Source organism: Protomyctophum bolini (assembly GCF_963924005.1).
Source record: "Protomyctophum bolini genome assembly, chromosome: 8".
In the NCBI taxonomy this organism is placed as follows: Eukaryota; Metazoa; Chordata; class Actinopteri; order Myctophiformes; family Myctophidae; genus Protomyctophum; species Protomyctophum bolini.
Genome location: NC_137869.1, coordinates 45,064,418 through 45,083,791, shown reverse-complemented (window position 1 = coordinate 45,083,791; position 19,374 = coordinate 45,064,418). Strand labels below are relative to the sequence as shown.

Sequence of the window (19,374 nt, the reverse complement as noted above, 5' to 3'; positions counted from 1 at the left end):
TAGGAACATTGTGAGAGTAACATGTTAAAATGAAAGATAAGGGGGATTGTATATGAACAGAGAATATAATTATTCCCTATCAATCCTCCCTTTTGTTAATTTAAACACATTAAATGAAACAATCAATCAAGGAAAATGTGAATATACAATAGCAAACGGAGACCCAGTGGGAATAGTATTTACCAACTTGCGTCTCAGGGATGTCTTCTCCTCCAAGCGGGAGACGCCTGAGTTGCTACAGTAGAAGCATAATGATGTGCTTCAGAAGGATGAGTGAGTGGTAGAGGCCTCTAAACTAAATGGTAAACCGGTGGGACCTCATCTCGGAGCTACAGTATGAGTGGCGGGAGAGGTACCGTATGGGAGCAGTGTTAAACACAAATAATACACACACCATCAGACTGAATTCCAGATTGCATTATTGCCAATAACAGTAACTTTAATCTATGGACATGGACAAAGCTAAATGGTCACTTACATATAGTTCCAGCCATTATTTCGTTCTTTTACGCTCTTGCAGTGTATGGGGGACATGAAGGTATGTGTGGAATTGGCAAGTCTGTGTCGATTTTGAAAATTATAGTTCCCATCCGAAATGTTGTCTATCAGTCTGTCAATAGAGCTTGCCTGTACTGTGCGTCGTAGTCTGTTAAGTTCTGATTTGACCAGAAAGGTATGTCAAATGAATGCAATGGACACACTGCATGCGACGTAAGCCAATAAGATTAGGTAATCATAAGATTGTCAGTTCACTTCACACTGCGAGAATATAATGGATTGGGATACGCAAGCAGAAGAATTGTCTGCTTTTGCAGAGTTGGAGGTAAATGCATACGTTTCCCATGAAAATGTAGCTTCCTGCATCGCTTTCCGTACGACAAGGATGTATTGTTATTTATTTCGTTACAAAATCTGCAAAAAAAAAGCTTTTGTGTATACCAATGCATTATCTTTGATAGGAACGGTTTACATTGCGGTCTGCTTGTCATGTTGTTTGACAATATAACATGACACATTTTTGCAGATACTGGGGACAATCAAGAGAGGGATATCCCTGAGGGCAAGAATCACACCAGGGGTTCCGTGTTTAAACGGTTCACACAGTGAGCAAAGCATGATTGTGCCAAATCAAAGCACTGCGTATTCAAGGTACCAAACCATTCTTTTGAAATGCAGGTGGTCATGGACCAGAGTACAAGACATTAGTCCATTTTCCAAAATCTAGAATCAAAACTAAACTTAGCAAGGACATACAGTACCTGACAAAAAGGAAAGTGAGTGGTGTTGTGTACTTGTGCATGAGAAAATGCAGCTTTTTATTGCGTAATGTAGGAACAAGAATATACCGTTTCATATGTTTGACCTCTTCCTCAGAATGTCTTCTGTTTGTTCTGTAAATTAGTGTATCCTCTCTTTCCACAAATTGCCTATGACAATGCCTAAAAACAGCAGCAGTCCAAGGTTTCTGTTTGAGACAAATTTATTCCAGCAGTCCTCTGGTTTGTTGATGTCCAGTGTGTAGACCTGATGCATTAGGTGCAGGGCCACTGTGGACAGCGCAGCATAGTAAGGTAGACTCTGTTCAGCATTGACCCCCACCATCACCAGTCCTGACATCATGGCCACCATAAAGGCACTCAGCCACGGTTTGGTTTGATGCCCAAACCTCAGTGCCGTAGACTTGAGTCCTATCTGGATGTCGTCGTCTTTGTCCTGGTGAGCATAGATGGTGTCATAAATCAGCGTCCACATGACTCCGGAGAAATACAGAGGAAGACACACTGACCAGTCACAGGAGCCCTGGACAGCAGACCAACCCAACAGTGCCCCCCAGTTGAACGTTAGACCCAACACAAGCTGTGGCCAGTAGGTGATCCTCTTCATCAATGGATAGGTGATGACCAGAGACATTGAAGCAGCACCGAGTGCTATACTGTAATAATTAAGATGCAGCAAGATGCCTAGTGCAAGTGACAGCTGGCCTCCGAGGAACACCAGAGCCTGTATCTGAGAGATCTCCCCCGAGGCGATGGGTCGTGTAGCGGTCCTGGACACCTTCTTGTCAAAGTCCTTGTCCCACATGTCATTGATGGTGCAGCCAGCCCCTCTCATCAGCAGAGCCCCTGTACCAAACAAGGTTAGCATCTGTAGGTGGGGCAGGCATCCGGGGTCTGCGGCCAGACCGATGCTCCATGTGCACGGCAGGTACAGGAGCCACGTTCCGATTGGTTTATCGAGTCTCATTAGCCGGAGGTACGGCCGGAGAGCTGTTGGCGCCGATTTCACAATTGCTGGAGCTGACAGACTCGACAGTCTTTTACCGTGACATGTGTTTCCTAGTTTGGCTGATGGATGAAAGCCTTGCAGGTTGCTAACGACTCTTGTCACTGTGCCTGGAGCTATGTCAGGACCCTGACCGGTCCTTTTTTCCTTTGATAGGGAGCAGCCAGAGAGAGCAGACAGGTGGCAGGTGCCATGGTGTGCTCTTCTGATTAAGGAATTCAGAGTGAACTGCCAGGTCACCTTAGCAGGATGCATGATGGTGTCTTTCTGACGCCAGGAGAAAACAATTTAAGGTACAACGTTAAGAGGTGTTCGCGAACGCAGCTCGTACATATTTGGGTTTTGGACGTATAGCTGCTTTGGGGACTCCTTATATGGTTATGGCTGAGTCATGGTGACGTAACAGCGGGACAGACAGACAGACACACAGACAGACAGACATGATCTACTAGGTCTCATAGTTAGTGCTCACTGCATTCGCAATAATCTAAGTTGGCTGCTTGTGGTCCCAGAACGGTGGAGACCTGATGACGTTCAGATCCTGCACATATACATTCTAGGTTGTGCAGTACCCGTGCAGTACTTGGAGGCCAGTCACAGCCTATGACATTACTACTATGATGTCAGAGTTTATGATGTCAGTATTATGATGTCAGTTGACTCCATATTTGGGCATATGTTTGGTATAAATGTGTGTGCCTATGAGATGACATTTGTTCAGAGCATCTTCGGAGATCTCCTCTATCCTTTCCGACGTACCCGCCATCTTGTAAGCGAAACAGGGTGACCAGGCATCATGACTAACACCAGAGGCAAGAGGAGGGGGACCCGGTACATGTTTGCCAGGAAGTTCCGCAAACACGGCCCAATTCCGCTGTCCACGTACATGCGCGTCTACAAGAAGGGTGACATCGTTGACGTCAAGGGCACCGGTACCGTTCAAAAGGGAATGCCTCACAAGTGCTACCACGGCAAAACGGGACGCGTCTACAATGTCACCCAGCATGCTCTGGGCGTCATCGTCAACAAGCGGATCGGGGGCAAGATCCTGGCCAAGAGGATCAACGTGCGCATCGAGCACGTAAAGCACTCCAAGAGCAGGGACAGCTTCCTGCGGCGCGTGGAGGCTAACGAGAAGAGAAAGCTCGACGCCAAGAAGGACGGCAGCTGGGTGGAACTGAAGCGTCAGCCGGAGGCGCCTCGCGAGGCCCACTTCGTCAGCACCAAGAACAATGTGCCACAGGCGCTGGAACCAATTCCATACGAGTTCATGGCTTAAACCATTCTGACCTGAGATCAGATTTCGTACGAGGTTTCCACTGGACACACACTGGTCTGATGAACCCATTCTGACCTGAGATCAGATTCTAAAAATGTCAGTCGCTCTGCTATTTTTCAATAGCTAAAGCATAACATGATGCTAACACCAAAATGGGTTCCCGGTCAGAATGGGTTAAACTGTTGGCTGAAATAAATGTGTTTGATTGTTTGTCGTCAAAATGGGATTTCTTTTGTAGCCTAGAGCTCTTCACGGATCAAATAAATGGTTCTGACATCTGAAACAAAACGGAAAAACAAGACAGTCAAACAGTGGAATACATTTACATAACATTACATAGGGAACACGGCATAAAAAAAAAGAAATGCACCTAAAATAATCATAAATGGTTTGGGTTTTCAAAGCAACCATTGTATTTAACAGAGGGAAATGTAGCACAATCTCTTATACGCAGAGGAAGGCCATGCTATACACAATCCTGTACTGAGAGGACATTTTGGCCGAATGTTGTTTGCCAGTGCGGCACTTCGCAGTCTCCTCGAGTGGTGGCTCTGGTACTGATTCCCCTATCGGGCTTTCGTTTAATTAATTCACTTAGGGGGGGGGGGGCGGGCACAGACCATGTAGGGTCTGTGCCAACCTGTTTGAAAATGTTAAAGTTATCAAAGCTAATTGAGCCTCCGGAGTTTGTTGCAATGATGATATGAGCGGGGCTTCCTGTCAGACACTTTGAGCACACTCTTGTAGAGCTGTTCTATGGGTTTGAGAGTAGGCTAGTCACGCCTGTGCGAGACCAGTTTGTGAAACAGTATTCAATGTGTGATGGGATCATACAGTGGAAGATACGATCTGGCCGCTCTGTCAGATCGGGTCTATAATTTGTTTAACATTTTGAAGGTTGAATTGAATCATAATAATAGTGACTTTCTTCACATGCTTTTTAAAGGTTAGGTTTGAGTCTAATATGACTCCGAGGTACTTGAACTCTGGGACAAGGTTCCTCTCCACCCAGAAACACACCCGAGGACTCCAACTCTTTTTGGCATTCAAGAGCAATAATGGACTAACGTAACGTTTCACCGCATTTCTCTTACTGCCACCGCCTCCTCCTCCGAGTGTGACACTCTCAATCTCTCTCTCTCTCTCTCTCTCTCTCTCTCTCTCTCTCTCTCTCTCTCTCTCTCATACAACTCACACACGCCGTTAATTAGCAGAATACTGTGGTTACTTTGTGCCAAAAAGTGACAGCCTTCAACCATTTTTTTTGGGTATGCAAGAAAAACAGCAAATCTGTGCCTGGTTTGCTGGGACCAGATTACGTCATCATTGAGAGCTAGTCATACATATACACACACCACGTACTCTGGTCCCAGCAGTTCAGGCACAATTTGCTATTTTATTTTGACTGATTATGTGTATAGTATACGTATGACTAGCTCTAAATGATGACGTAAGACATTATGGTCATTTGTGTGGTCTGGTCCCAGCAAACCAGGCACAGATTTGCTGTTTTTTTTTTGCATACCCATAATAATGGTTGACGGCTGTCACGTTGAAGAGACCGGGCGAAGTTATTACTTGCGCGCTCTGCTTGCGCAAGTAATAAAGATAATGTAATGTTTGTTTGCATCATTACATCACCAAGCTATACCGAATTCCCTCCTCGATGTTGAAAGATGATAAGAGCGCCCCTCACTTCACACAGGTGTGATTTTTAAATTATTACTAAATTATATTTTTTATCCCACGATTTTTGTAACCCATTTTTCACCCCTGTGTCAATCATCTACTGTGATCCTGGGCTCTACACACCCTCCACCAACCTGGGGAGAGCAACGGACTTAACTCATGCTTCCTTCATGCTTGAGTGTCCAAGTTGCTCCTTTACACCTGACAGGGGGGAGTTTCCCTGGTTGGACGTAGCGCGTGGAAGGAACACGTTATTCCAACCAGTTCCTTTCCCCTCCATCAGGCGCCCCGGCTGGCCAGGGGGAGGCAGTTTAGAGACCAGGATTACTGCATGTTTTTGTGAGGGTATACCTACCCTAGGGGACACGGGGAGAACATGCAAACTCCACACAGAAAGGCCCCTTCGTCAATAATTTAAAAATTATGAAGCGCCTTTCAAAACAATTGTTCCAAGGTACAATAAAATAATAGAATAAACAAGAACACACGCAGTCAACATTAAGACAGCAATAAAATAAGAATCAGAGCAACAAAAGCAACACATAGAAATAGGTACAAGCATTACAGCTGAAGTCGGTGGGGTGAACGGTTATCGAGTCGCGCGCATTAATTTACAGCCGTACACAGACAGAGACATGCATTTATAGATATATAGTCCTACTAGACCCCAGGAAATTGCATCTGGCCACGTCTCGTCAGGCCTGCCTCCTCCTCTGCAGGCCTCCTCTGGGCATTATAAGTGTCACAGACGTCCAGGAACATGTCCCGGCAAGCGATCCGAGCCCCGAGCTTGGAGCACACGAGGAAGGCGCCCGCCAGCTTGCGGTGCAGGGAGTAGGTCTCCTCGGGCGGAGGCGTGAGGCGGTGGCGCAGCATGGCGGGGACGAGGCTCTGGACGCGCCGCGCGGTGCTCTGCGTCCCGAAGTCGAACGGCGCGGCCGAGGCGAAGGGCTCGCCGAGGATCATCGCCGCCTCCACGTGGGCGTCCGTGAAGGCCTTCGCCTCGAGACCCGTCAGGAACTTCAGGTCTCTGGACTTGGAGAGAACCGCGTCTCGGTCGCCCGCCGACGCCGCGCGAACCACCTGCATGTACGCGTCCGTGAAGGACGCTTCGTAGCCCCGGCAAGCTCCGAAGTCCAACAGAGTCACCTTGTCGGTGTTCGTGCTGTAGAAGAAGTTGGCCCAGTTGGGATCCGTCTGCATGAACCTGAATTCAAACAACTCTCTGAGACACAGCTGGAGGATTTTAAAACAGATCCGGTTTCTTGTCTCCTGGTCCAGGTCTACGCAGCGGTCCAGAGGGACCCCGTGGGCCAGCCCCATGGTCAGGACCCTGCGGCCGGAAAGCTCATCGACCACCTCCGGCACTTCAAAGTACTCTTCTCCCTCCAGCAAAGACCTGAACTTTTTGGCACACTCCGCCTCTCTCTCGTAGTCACACTCCCACGCCAGCTCCCTCTGAAGAACCTGCAGACTGCTATCCGCAAAGAGACCCTCTGGCAACGCCACGCTCATCTTCAGCACTGACATCAGGTTGTCGATGTCACTGCGGATGCTCTCCGCCACCCCTGGGTACTGGATCTTCACGGCGATCTCTCTGCCGTCTTTTAAAACGCCACGATGCACCTGGCCTATGGAAGCTGCGGCGAATGGTTTGTCCTCAAAGGACGATAGTTTTTCTCTCCAGCCTAGACCCAACTCCTCCTCTAGAACTTTGTTCATCTGCCAGACAGGAATGAAGTCAGCACTCTGCCTCACTCTCTCAAAGATCTTCTGGAGCTGAGGGTTCATGAAGCCACTGTCTTGTATGCTGAGCATCTGACCGATCTTGAGCGCAGCCCCTCTGACTTTACACAGCGTGCTGACGATCCTCTCTGCGTTGGCTTCCGACAGAAGAGGAGAGTCCAGCACAGCATTTCCTTGTCGTTTGCCACCCAGGGACTGTTTTGCCACCTCTGCGATGGCACCGATGCCCAGCCCTACTGCCAGTTCAGCAAAGTTAGCCAGCCTGCTAATTCTAGTGGCAGGAACCTTCTGCTCTCTGGCACGCTCACTCAGCTTTTGCCTGACAGGTCTGAGCAGCAGTGCCTTCTTTACCTCTCTGGCCTTCTGGATGTCGTCTGGCGTGAGTCTGGCGGCCGCCGCCACTGTGTCGTGGACAAACCTGACCTGGTAGTGGTGGCGCCTGGCAGGGATGTGGAGGAAGCGGGCACTCTGTCCTGGCCAGCCTGCCCCGCCGCCAGGAGCCGCTGTCCCCGAGGTCCGAGGAGGGAGCCCCGCTGGCATCTCTTCCGTTTCCCCGGCCCCGGCCTGGGTTTGCTCGGCTGCATCCGGAGGAAACTCAGAGCCTACGACCCATTTGGCTGCTTCTTCTTCAAGGTCCACCACCTCCCAGCCCTTGTCATCATCAGCAAACACGTCTCTCTTTATAGACTGCTGTGTAGCACTTCTCCCCATGACGGCGGTGCCCATGAGCCCCTCCTCCACCAGCTCCTGGGCCCACACCGTGGAGTTGCAGGCCATCAGTCGGTGCCGCTCCCCCTGGGTGGCGACCAGGGAGGAGCCCACCTTGCCGGCCCCTCTGAGCACCTGCATCAGCCCATTCGGAGACATTATTGTAAAACTGATGTTCATTCACTGTGATGATGATGATGATGACAGCGGTGACCTGACCTCCTCTACTCTATACAACCATTCCTCCTGTGGAAGAAAAATAACACGTCGCTCTGGATTAAGAGTTTCTGCTAAATTGTTAATTGTAAAGTGACGACTACTGGCCAATCACAGGACGTCTTTTCCGGGATTTGTCAGCATCATGTCAGAATCCTCAGTGACATCACTTTCTCCTCAGTGAGATCACTTTTATGCCCATTTATGCCAATATTATGGAGATTTGTTTATCTGTCTCTCTGTGTCCCTTTGGAGTTCTGTGTCAGGCATGCCCAAATAGAGGGATATGTGTGTTGCCGAATGTCAATGTAACAGGCTTTCTGGATTCAGTCTCTAACAACATTGTCCCCATTTGGCCTAAATGTAGACTTTGATCTCAAGCCTTTTTTTAATAAAAATAAGTAATTTAAAAAAATGTTTTTGTACAAATACTTTATTTATTCCAGATTTTAAGGGGGCCAGTTTCTAATTGCAACCGTCCGCAGGTGCCATTTGAGAGAAGTTTTGAAGGAGTCAAGGGATTTGCACATCTTAATGGCTGTTGGTGTAGGACATTCCACATTATGGTGGCGTATAGGAGAGAACTGTTGGTAGAGCGTCCCACATTATGGTGGCGTATAGGAGAAATTAATGTAGTCTTGTTGCACATTACATTGATTGAATGCCCAACTTCAAGTGTTTGTGTAAACTGAAACATTGAAGACAAAAGTCAGGACGCAAATTGTGATTGGCCCGGAATGACATGATGTGACGATCAGAGCGCCCATCACTTCACACAGGGTTTAATTTTTTTTTTTTCATTATTGATGTTTGCCTTGATTGAGTAAGGCTCTGCTTAAGAATTTGTAAATAATTATTGTTTTACAACCTATTCAGTTTGGCAACCTCTAGCTTGAGTGGGAGGTATGTGGGGTTATTCATGGGTCCTCTGGTAGATGCATGAAGTGTCACGGCTTGAAGCCAGAATGAAGGGCGACCACGCCTCCAGTATAAGGTTGTGATATTGTCACAGCTTGAAGCCAGAATGAAGGGCGACCACGCCTCCAGTAAGGTTGCGATATTGTCACAGCTTGAAGCCAGAATGAAGGGTGACCACACCTCCAGTAAGGTTGCGATATTGTCACAGCTTGAAGCCAGAATGAAGGGCGACCACGCCTCCGGTAAGGTTGCGATATTGCACGCGGCGGAAACCAGCGTCCTCGATCATGCACTTAAACGTCTCCTGGTCGGGGAACCCGCGGATGCTCTCCACCAGGTACTGATAGGACTTCCAGTCCCCTGCGATCACCTCCCCCAGCACCGGGATCACCTGGAAACTGTACGCGTCGTACAGCCCGGCGAGCAGAGGGTACCCGGTCACTTTGCTGAACTCCAAGCACACGAACCGTCCTCCGGGCCTCAGCACCCGCAGGGCCTCTCGCAGTGCCCGGTCCACGTGGGTGACGTTGCGGAGGCCAAACGCGACGGCGTAAATGTCAAACTGGTCGTCGTCGAAGGGCAACGCCTCTGCGTCCCCCACCACCCACGACAGGCCAGAGGCAGCGCCGCCGCCGACGCCCGAGCTGGCGGCTTTCCGCTTCCCCACTTTGAGCATCTCCTCGTTGACGTCACAGACCACGGCCCTGCTGATGGGTTCCTGCAGGCCGAGCTCGCTGCCGCCGGCCGCCGTCCTCCTCCTCCTCCGCTCTGGCCGGGAGCTCACGTAGTCCAGGAAGCGGAAGGCGACGTCGCCCGTGCCTCCGGCCGCGTCCAGCAGGCGTTGCCCGGGCCGAGGGCTCATGGCGCGCACGAGCGCGTCCTTCCACAGCCTGTGCACGCCCAGGCTCATGACGTCGTTCATCGCGTCGTACTTCCGGGCCACGCTCTCGAACACCTCGCGCACTCTCCGCGCCTTCTCCGCTTCGGGGACCCTCCGGAAGCCAAAGTGTGTCGTCGTGGTATTGTTCCTGTCGGCCGCCGCCGCCGCGCCGCCGAAACGCCGACGACAGGCCAAACGACACCATGACGCCGTCGTCGTCCCTCCGAGCCTTCTGACGTTCTCGTTTACGGTTGTAGTGTTTACGACGACGCGGGAGTCTCGCGGTACCGTCCGGACGAGCAGCCTGATGGAGGCGGCTGCCATGTTTTACAAATCCTTGAGCGGGTGATTTTTACCTCAGTATTTGTATTTTTGAATACTTTTCTACGACAAATTTAAATATATTTTGACCCCCACTACTGTTGCTATGAAGGGAAAAAAAGGTGCATTAGGAATTTTTCAAATAATTGTGAAACTGGCCGATCTACAAGCTCTCACGTCTGTGTCGCTATGTGACAAATCTCTTCTGAATGTAGAGGTCGCCACCTATAGGATTCTGGATTCTGATACATGGTCAGGACCATCAATCCTGTAGCCTATAGCCAGCGATGCGTTACAAGGGACAAGGCAACTGTAATGACTTTATATCATTGTATCCGTCTAAACATGATTCAAAGTGACATCAGCAATGACGTCCATGTCCATTGTTGTCCATTGGTCAAAATGTTTACCTGGTTTGATTGACTGATTGAATCGACATCCACACTGCAACAGATGTTTAGCGCCATTTACACGCGGATGTCCGCAGTGGAACGCACTCTCCAGCTGCCAGGACATTCTTCACGCTTGCATTTGGGACTTGTGCAAATGAGTCCAAGCATTAGAGTACATTTTGAATTTGATGTTGTGTAAAATGGTATATTTTATGTTTACGAAAAAGGGAAGGGATGTCCCTATACACTGATTTGTAGCTCCCAGGAAAATCTTTATTTGTAACAACGTTTCGACCCACAGTGGTCGAAACATCAGGTATGAGTGTACAACATCAAGAGGCGTATTGCACCAGTAAGACGCGCAAACGCGGGAAGCGAACGCAGCTCGTACATATTTGGGGTTTTTTAAGATTTATTTTTAAGTTAAGTTTTTAACTTAGCCATAACCATATAAGGAGTCCCCAAAGCAGCTATACGTCCAAATATGGAATGTGTTGCATCAATCACAAACAAATCACTCAGCTCCATATGGGCACAAAGGGGACACACACACACACACACACGCACACACGCACACGCACACACACACACACACACACACACACACACACACACACACACACACACAGACAGACATGATCTGCTAGGTCTCATAGTAAGTGCTCATTGCGTTCGCAACCAGATTATGGGCAGGTCTACAGGACACTCCCACCACATCTAAAAGGATGAGGCTGCAATCAGCATGTAGGGTGTGTCAAGCTAAGGACACATGTATATAGGATATATATATATATATATATATATATATATATATATATATATCACCCATTCTTGAGATAAGGGACAAAACTTTTTTCAAACTGGATTTTTTTTTTTTTTAAGATACATTCAAATCAAATAGATGTATTTGTAGACACAGGTCTCAACTACCAATCTTGAGAAGGAACAGGTTTTTCGCATAACATTTCTTTCTAAAATGGGACATTTATGCACTTAATACCTGATTCATGTCAACTCCGTCAGACACACTAAAATCCCTTTTAATTGAATTTTATCATTTCAACAATAATGTAAAGTCCTCAGTTATCTTATAATGGCTTTCAGTAATCAAGTTAAGTAATACAAATCTTTTAATATTATTTTGTTGCAATATCACACTATTATGAAATATCCAATTTCTCAAAACCGTCATTTCAACCTTTATTTTCAATATTATAACATGAAAACCATGTAAAAAAAAAAAAAAATCATCATTACGTATCATTTCAGTTGGTGTTTCAATACATAAGCACAAAAGATTTGACAGCGAATTTTCTATTTCTTTGGAAATTAACAAAAACATCACGGGACGAACGTCTGACGGAGTTGACGAACATCTGACGGAGTTGACAAGTTTAACTGATTTAGGTTCTAGACCACCTAGGATCTTGATTCTGGTGACTAATCCCACATTTTCAAGGATGAGGAATACAGTGGTACTATTTAGATTTGCCCTGTGAACATGGCAGCCATTTTTCAAAATGGCCGCCAACTTTCTGTTATTTCCCAATAACTCAAGTTCTACACCACCTAGGATCTTGATTCTGGTGACTAATCATACATTTTCAAGGATGTGGGATACATTGGTACTATTTAGATTTGTCCTGTGACCATGGTAGACATTTTTCAAAATGGCCGCCAACTTTCTGTTATTTCCCAATAACTCAAGTTCTACACCACCTAGGATCTTGATTCTGGTGACTAATCATACATTTTCAAGGGTGAGGAATACAGTTGTACTATTTAGATTTATCCTGTGACCATGGATGGTAGACATTTTCAAAAATGGTGGACCTGCTATTATTTTACCAATTTACTCAGGGAATATTATCAGAATAATATAAAATCTGTGAATACATTTCTTACCAAGAATTTTCTTCACCAATGTTTGTAAAGGTGTCTACTAACATATCCCACATTGGTTTCTATTTGACCACCCTAGGGGCATGTTTGACAGCTGCTGAAAGTTGGGTACCATCAACAACCAATATAAGGCTAAATGTTCTAAATTTCATTATGCTTTAAGTAGCATGTGGCATGTCAAACTAGGGGCTTTTCATGATTCTGGATCCATTCCAAGCATTAGTTTTGCACAAAAAACACTACGTTGGCTAAAAACGGCCATAGCCATCATCACAGATGTGATGAGGTCAGCACATGTCGGCACATTTGGGCAAGTGGCTATGGCCAAACTAGGGGGTCTATGGCCAAACTAGGGGTCAAACTCCTTGGGCTAAATTCAGTGAGGTGAACAGTGAGCAGTGAACAGTGAGCGAAAGACTGAAGACAGAAGATTTGGCTTCAGGACCATCAGGCATGCAGGATGTGCAGACACTGAAGGCATCAGTGTCTTTCTCTGTGTCCCCAGCATGTCAACCAAAGCAATGTTACCAAATCAAAGGAGCCTTCACCTCATGTCACCTGGGGCTGGGTGAGCAATCGTATCCTGTATCTAAACTCACAACTAAATACAGACACTTGGCCAGACTGCCGTTTGAAAGGGTCAAACCCCTCATCCTGATTGGGGAAGACCACCCCACCTAATCACACCAACCGAACAAGTGAGGTTGGGGCCTCCAGGTGGGCCAGCAGCCATCTGCACAAGACTGGGCTGGACCCTGCAGGAAAGCAATCTCCAGCCAAGACAATGTAAGTTGACTATAACAGAGCCCCAGAACACAGAGCTCAGGAGAAGGATGGAGAAACACTGGCAGGAGGCCACCAAGATACAATGCCCCAGAGACCCAGAGTGTGCCACCACTGGCAGTAAGGAGATCAACTGCTGCAGCAAAGATGTCATGAAAGGCAAGTCTCCACCAAAAAAAACCCTGAACCTAATCGGGGTGTCAAGAGACCAAAGTTTCTCCCCCACAGTTCCCTGCAGTGGCCAGTGAAGTCAAACTGTGCATCTGTACCTGAAAGGGGCAAGTCAAAGGCCAGAAAGCCCACCTCCTTTTAATGTCCTGTCAGTAGAAACTCAACCTGCACCTGAAATAAGCCCTTACCTCTCCCAGAGAAAGTTCATCCTTGAAAATGTAATGATTAGTCGCCAGAATCAAGATCCTTGGTGGTCTAAAACTTGAGTTATTGGTAAAATAACAGCAGGTTGGTGGTCATTTTGAAAAAAAAATGGCTGCTATGGTCACAGGACAAATCTAAATATTACCAATGTACCCCACATCCTTGAAAATGTATGATTAGTCACCAGAATCAAGATCCTAGGTGGTGTAGAACTTGAGTTATTGTAAAATAACAGCAGGTGGCGGCCATTTTGAAAAATGGCTGCCATGGTCACAGGGAAAGTCTAAATTGTACCACTGTATCCCTCATCCTTGAAAATGAGGTCTTAGTCACCAGAATCAAGATCCTAGGTGGTGTAGAACTTGAGTTATTGTAAAATAACATCAGGTGGCGGCTCTTTTGTAATATGGCTGCCATGGTCACCACGAGACAAATCTGTGATGGCCCCATAGCCAAAAATGTTCCTTAAGGCATGCTCTAACTGTGTGCCAAATTAGAATACTGCCCATTATTCAAAAACAATAATTTTATTGTTTTAGGAACACTTTTGTCAACTCCGTCAGATACACGTCAACTCCGTCAGACACAAAATCTGACGGAGTTGACGTCTGACGGAGTTGACAAAATGACATTTGTTTTCATCTTAACCCTCTTTAGTACAATGTAGCCATTTTGTTTTTGCTTAATTTTGTTAGCTAAACCTAACCCCTAAACTAAAATAATAAACATTATTTTGGAATTCTTAACAAAGATCATAATAATGTGCAGACGGAGTTGACATGTAAAAGCTGTGACCACATTGTTATCAACATTGTTTGTTTAAAATATCAAACAATTGAATGCTTGTCAGACCAGGTACTCCACTGTTGCAACAAATATAAATGGGACTTGGAAAAGGAGTCTTCAGGCTAAATCTGTCGACAATATTTTCTGATTAATTTAAGACTTTAAAAAAAACCTGACGGAGTTGACGGAGACGTGGGACGAACATGAGATATTTAATAGAAAATATAAATTAAAATTAACTGTGTATATTATTTGCTATGTTGTTGACAATCTACTTTAATTTAGTATGTATATTTATGTGATTGTGACAGTATTAGACACTTTTTTGGCAGTTTGAAATTGTGGCCACTTGCTGGGGACAGGCTAAATACAGGCCTTTTTGGGTACAGGGCCTGCTTTTAACTAATTCAGATGGAATATGAAAACAATTATAATGAAATTAAGGGCATAATAATACACAACTGTATTACACTTAACTTTGCAAGTGCTTTTATTTTTATGAATTAATTTATTTTTTACATAAAATAAGGCTCTTATGTGTGGGACATGTTTTTTCCACTTTTGTCCCTCATCTCAAGAATGAGTGATATATATAAATAAATATAGATAGATAGATAGATAGATAGATAGATAGATAGATAGATAGATAGATAGATAGATATCTGTATCTTTGTGTCATGCACCAAAGGCGCCCAGCCCACATGGACTTACAGCAGTGATAATCAACCTCAGGCCCGCGGGCCACATCAGGCCCGCGGGACCATTATGACTGGCCCACCAATGAAAATAAAAAAAAAAGAAGAAAAAAAAATCTGGAAAATGAAATAAAAATAAATAAATCTGAATGAAGTTATCTTTAATTACATTATTATAAGTAATACTATTAGAGTTGTACTATTACTCGAACGAAAATAAAAGCTTGGGGGGGGGGGGGGGGGGAGATGCAATGCAAATGAAAGACATATACTCTGTATCCCTATTCCCTGACATAATTTTATAGCTAAACGGACAGAATTCTATTTTATTTGAATGATGAAACCCAGCTGCCATTAATAGTTGGAAATGGAAATGGAAATTGCGGAAATGGAAATTGCGGAAATTGCGGAAATGGTGGAAATGGAAATTGCGGAAATTGCGGAAATGGAAATTGCGGTAATTGCGGAAATGGTAATTGCGGAAATTGCGGAAATTGCGGAAATGGAAATTGAGGAAATTGCGGAAATGGAAATTGAGGAAATTGCGGAAATGGAAATTGCGGAAATTGCGGAAATGGTAATTGCAGAAATTGCTCTTCACTTATAGCTATCTATTTTCAGGTAGATTGTTTTATTTTACTCAGTCAGCCATATCACTACTCATTTTTTTTCATGAAAAAGGTCATAGCTGGGTAATCTATTTTCAGGCAAATTGTGTTTATTGTATTTTATTTTACTCAGCCATAACAATTTATTTTCTGTTAACCAACTTGCTGGCTGGCAGGCAGGCAGACAGCTACTCATAGACAGGCAGACAGACAGACAGCTACTCATGGAGAATTGGACAGGCAGGCAGTCAGACAGCTACTCATAGACAGGCAGACAGACAGCTACTCATGGAGAATTGGACAGGCAGGCAGACAGCTACTCATGGACAATTGGACAGGCAGGAAGGCAGACAGCTACTCATAGACAGACAGACAGCTACTCATGGACAATTGGACAGGCAGGAAGGCAGACAGCTACTCATAGACAGACAGACAGCTACTCATAGACAATTGGGCAGGCAGGCAGACAGCTACTCATAGACAGACAGACAGCTACTCATGGACAATTGGACAGGCAGGAAGGCAGACAGCTACTCATAGACAGGCAGACAGACAGCTACTCATGGACAATTAGGCAGGCAGGCAGGCAGACAGCTACTCAGACAGGCAGACAGACAGCTACTCATGGACAATTGGACAGACAGACAGGCAGGCAGGCAGACAGACAGCTACTCATAGACAGGCAGGCAGACAGCTACTCATAGACAGGCAGACAGTAAGACAGCTACTCATTGACAGACAGACAAATAACTACTCATGGACAGACAGACAGACAGGCAGGCAGGCAGGCAAAGAGCTACTCATGTTATGTTATTATGTTATTATAACAGCTACTCATGTTATGTGCAATAATTTGTGCAGTTATGGAAACAGCTCTTTGTGTTTATGCAAGAAAATGTAACACATTTATTTATTTACATATTGTGTGCATGCACATTGTACTTTGATACATTTTGCGAAAATAAAGCAATTGAAAGAAAGTTATCAAGTATCATTTATGTCGTAATTTTATCTACTGGCCCCTGGCCCCTTGCCATTTTTGTAATTTGGCCCACAGGTAAATCTATTTGAGTATCCCTGACTTACAGGACACACCATATCATTGCTTCAATATTGCATTGTGTACAAGAAACAGATTTGTTTTGTTGTTATTCCCTTTTTTTTTTTTTTCTTTTACACAAACAAAACATTCTGCCTTATTTCCCACTCCTTGCATAAAAAGTCTGCCAAAGCAAAAATACCTTTCGTAAAACAAAATTCCAGTTTTTCATAGTCCTCCAACCAAAAAAAGTCAGCACAGATGGTTGTCATTTTACAAAATAATACATGTCTTAATTCTTCATATAATGGGCAGTAAAACAAAAAATGAATTTCATTTTCAATTTATTTCAAATCACACTATATATTGACAATATATTGAACAATAGTGGCTCTAAGGCCAACTTCTTAGAACCCAGTACTGCTTGTATTTGTGAACTTATACCGAACCGTGTGCTCACTACAAACTATTTTTAATACTATTTTAAACACAGACTGACCGACAAGCGACAAAATAGGGGGGGGAATCACACCTGTGTGAAGTGAGGGGCGCTCTTATCATCATGAAGTAACATGACGATTTGCTTGTCCACAGATGATTACATTATTCATTCATTGCCAGTTTAATGTTTGTGTAGGACAAAAATACCGATTTGCTCGTCCACATACAGTATGACGTAAATTCTCTATTCATTGTAGAACCATGAACACCCCCCCCCCTAGTTTGACCCACCACACTAAAAAAATAATGACATTTAAAAATGTTTTCCTTTTAAGTTGATCATGGTACCCCAACTTTCAGCAGCTGTCACAGATTCTCTTATAGGGTAATTTAATTTCAACTAACGTGGATGTGTTACTAGACACATTCTTCTGATAATAATCCGGCGAGATGGCATTATCAAAAGGATAGCACCACAACTTCAAAGATAGCAGAAAATAGTAACCCAAGTTCGATTTTGATGGATTGTCATTTGTTTGTTGGAGCCATATGACACACGGTGCATCTCGCCGGCAGCCATATTGGAGTGTTCTCTATGTATATTATGCATAAGATAATATATTGTAGAACACTGAACAGGCCTTGACAACTATAGGCTATAAGCCTACAACTCACATGACATGTCTAGATTACTTCTATGGTGAAAGTGGAATGATAATTATGCTACTGCAATACCAACGGAATCTACATGGCCATTTGGATTACATTAACTATCACGATCTTATTGTCTCCACCAGGCCGGGAGAGAGTATGTTTTGCACTCCGTCCGTGCACGTGTGTGTGTGTGTGTGTGTGTGTGTGTGTGTGTGTGTGTGTGTGTGTGTGTGTGTGTGTGTGTGTGTGTGTGTGTGTGTGCGTGTGTGTGCGTGCGTGCGTGCGTGCGTTTGTGTCTGTCCGTCTGTCTCTTAAACTAATCTCTGGCACCGTTAACCCGGTCGATGCCAAATTTTGCACACACACTCCCTGGATGCCAACGATGAACGGCCTGTTATAGCGCCACCAGGAGGCCGAATTTTGAAAAACACAAATCATGAACGGAGCGTGCAATTTGAAATCTTTCACAGACGTTCCTAATATGCTGAGGAATATATCTCACCATTTTCACATTGGCCTGTTATAGCGCCACCCAACAGGTGGATTTTTGCAAAACACATTTTTGGAACAAAATGCCTCAAATCATCCAATTGCCATCCAAGGCGTGACAAGAAATGTCACCCACAATGTCACCCAAATGACAACCCCAGTTGTCCCTGAATATGTTTTGAGGAAGTGCTAAATTGTGTATAACAAAGTAAGGTCTGGATTGAGACAGAGAGGGGTCTGGGCGTTTCTTTTTAACACACTTTTTATGTGCCTTGTTGCCATGCCCGCGAAATCACCTCAGAGTTATAGCCTCTGCTGGTAAAGGGGACTGCCCAGAGATCCGAAGTCCCGAACATGCAGAAAGGTTGGTGAACATGCGCTGCTGGCTGGCGAACATGCGCTGCTCCCGACGTGCACTGCTCCCGTGTTTGTGGTTATGTTTAGGATTAGGGTTAAAAAAATCAAATTTCTTCAATGTGTCATTTTCGTCATATTGATATTTTTACGAATGTATTTACTTCATTTTTTTTTGCCTAAATTGGGTGTCACGAAAATACAATGTATATTAATGGTTTTTTGACCGGTGCCCCATGGCTTCTGTCAATTGGTCAGGCGGTTCAAGAGATAAACTGGACACACACACACACACACACACGCACAGTGTTCTGTGTCAGACATGCCCCAATATGGAGTCCAGGCCAGTCTTATGACACCAGTACTAATTATATGTCAGACTATTGATGACATCATTGCAACATCCTAACGCTGGCATGGTTTTCGTTGCGGGTTTGAGTAAATGGAGACGCCCCCCTGTCAATCACCACACGCCCCCAAGGCTTGCATCAGCGCGTCACCGTCTACCCAGAAACAGCAGTATTTCAGCCCTAGAGAGATTTCGCCTGTACTAGCAATTTCGCTACCCTAAACAGTTTATTAATTCAACACAGCTTATTAATTCAACACTGTACTATTAATCTTTCGCCTGTAGTATTCATTTCGCTACTTAAACAGCTTATTAATTATCCACTATCGCCTGCTCTAATGGATAAAATTGGACCTAAAGTATAAATATTGTCACATACGCACACACAAATATATACTAATATTCAAACTTTAAGTATTTGTGATTTTTCTGGTCTTTCAATATTACATTTTGTTTGCTAATTTCTC

At 45.0% G+C, this 19,374-nt stretch overlaps 5 protein-coding genes across 6 annotated transcripts in view; 1 reads left to right on the top strand and 4 right to left on the bottom strand.

Annotated features, from left to right (window-relative positions):
* The window catches only part of LOC308319383 (desmocollin 2-like protein), a 279,749-nt gene that overhangs the window by 200,280 nt on the left and 60,095 nt on the right, over positions 1 to 19,374 (bottom strand). The window lies entirely within an intron of this gene.
* On the bottom strand, positions 1,399 to 2,538 carry LOC308320272 (4-hydroxybenzoate polyprenyltransferase, mitochondrial-like; the record flags this gene model as incomplete). The annotated part of the gene is made up of 1 exon (XM_080770589.1): positions 1,399 to 2,538. The coding sequence occupies one exon, from the start codon at positions 2,536 to 2,538 to the stop codon at positions 1,399 to 1,401; it is 1,140 nt and encodes a 379-aa protein (XP_080626715.1).
* Positions 3,049 to 3,562, top strand: LOC308319337 (large ribosomal subunit protein eL21-like; the record flags this gene model as incomplete). The annotated part of the gene is made up of 1 exon (XM_080769363.1): positions 3,049 to 3,562. The coding sequence occupies exon 1, from the start codon at positions 3,080 to 3,082 to the stop codon at positions 3,560 to 3,562; it is 483 nt and encodes a 160-aa protein (XP_080625489.1). The 5' UTR covers positions 3,049 to 3,079.
* LOC308320270 (atypical kinase COQ8B, mitochondrial-like) lies at positions 5,912 to 7,864 on the bottom strand (the record flags this gene model as incomplete). The annotated part of the gene is made up of 1 exon (XM_080770587.1): positions 5,912 to 7,864. One exon carries the CDS (start codon positions 7,862 to 7,864, stop codon positions 5,912 to 5,914), a length of 1,953 nt encoding a protein of 650 aa, XP_080626713.1.
* Positions 9,042 to 9,848, bottom strand: LOC308319335 (2-methoxy-6-polyprenyl-1,4-benzoquinol methylase, mitochondrial-like; the record flags this gene model as incomplete). The annotated part of the gene is made up of 1 exon (XM_080769361.1): positions 9,042 to 9,848. Exon 1 carries the CDS (start codon positions 9,759 to 9,761, stop codon positions 9,042 to 9,044), a length of 720 nt encoding a protein of 239 aa, XP_080625487.1. The 5' UTR covers positions 9,762 to 9,848.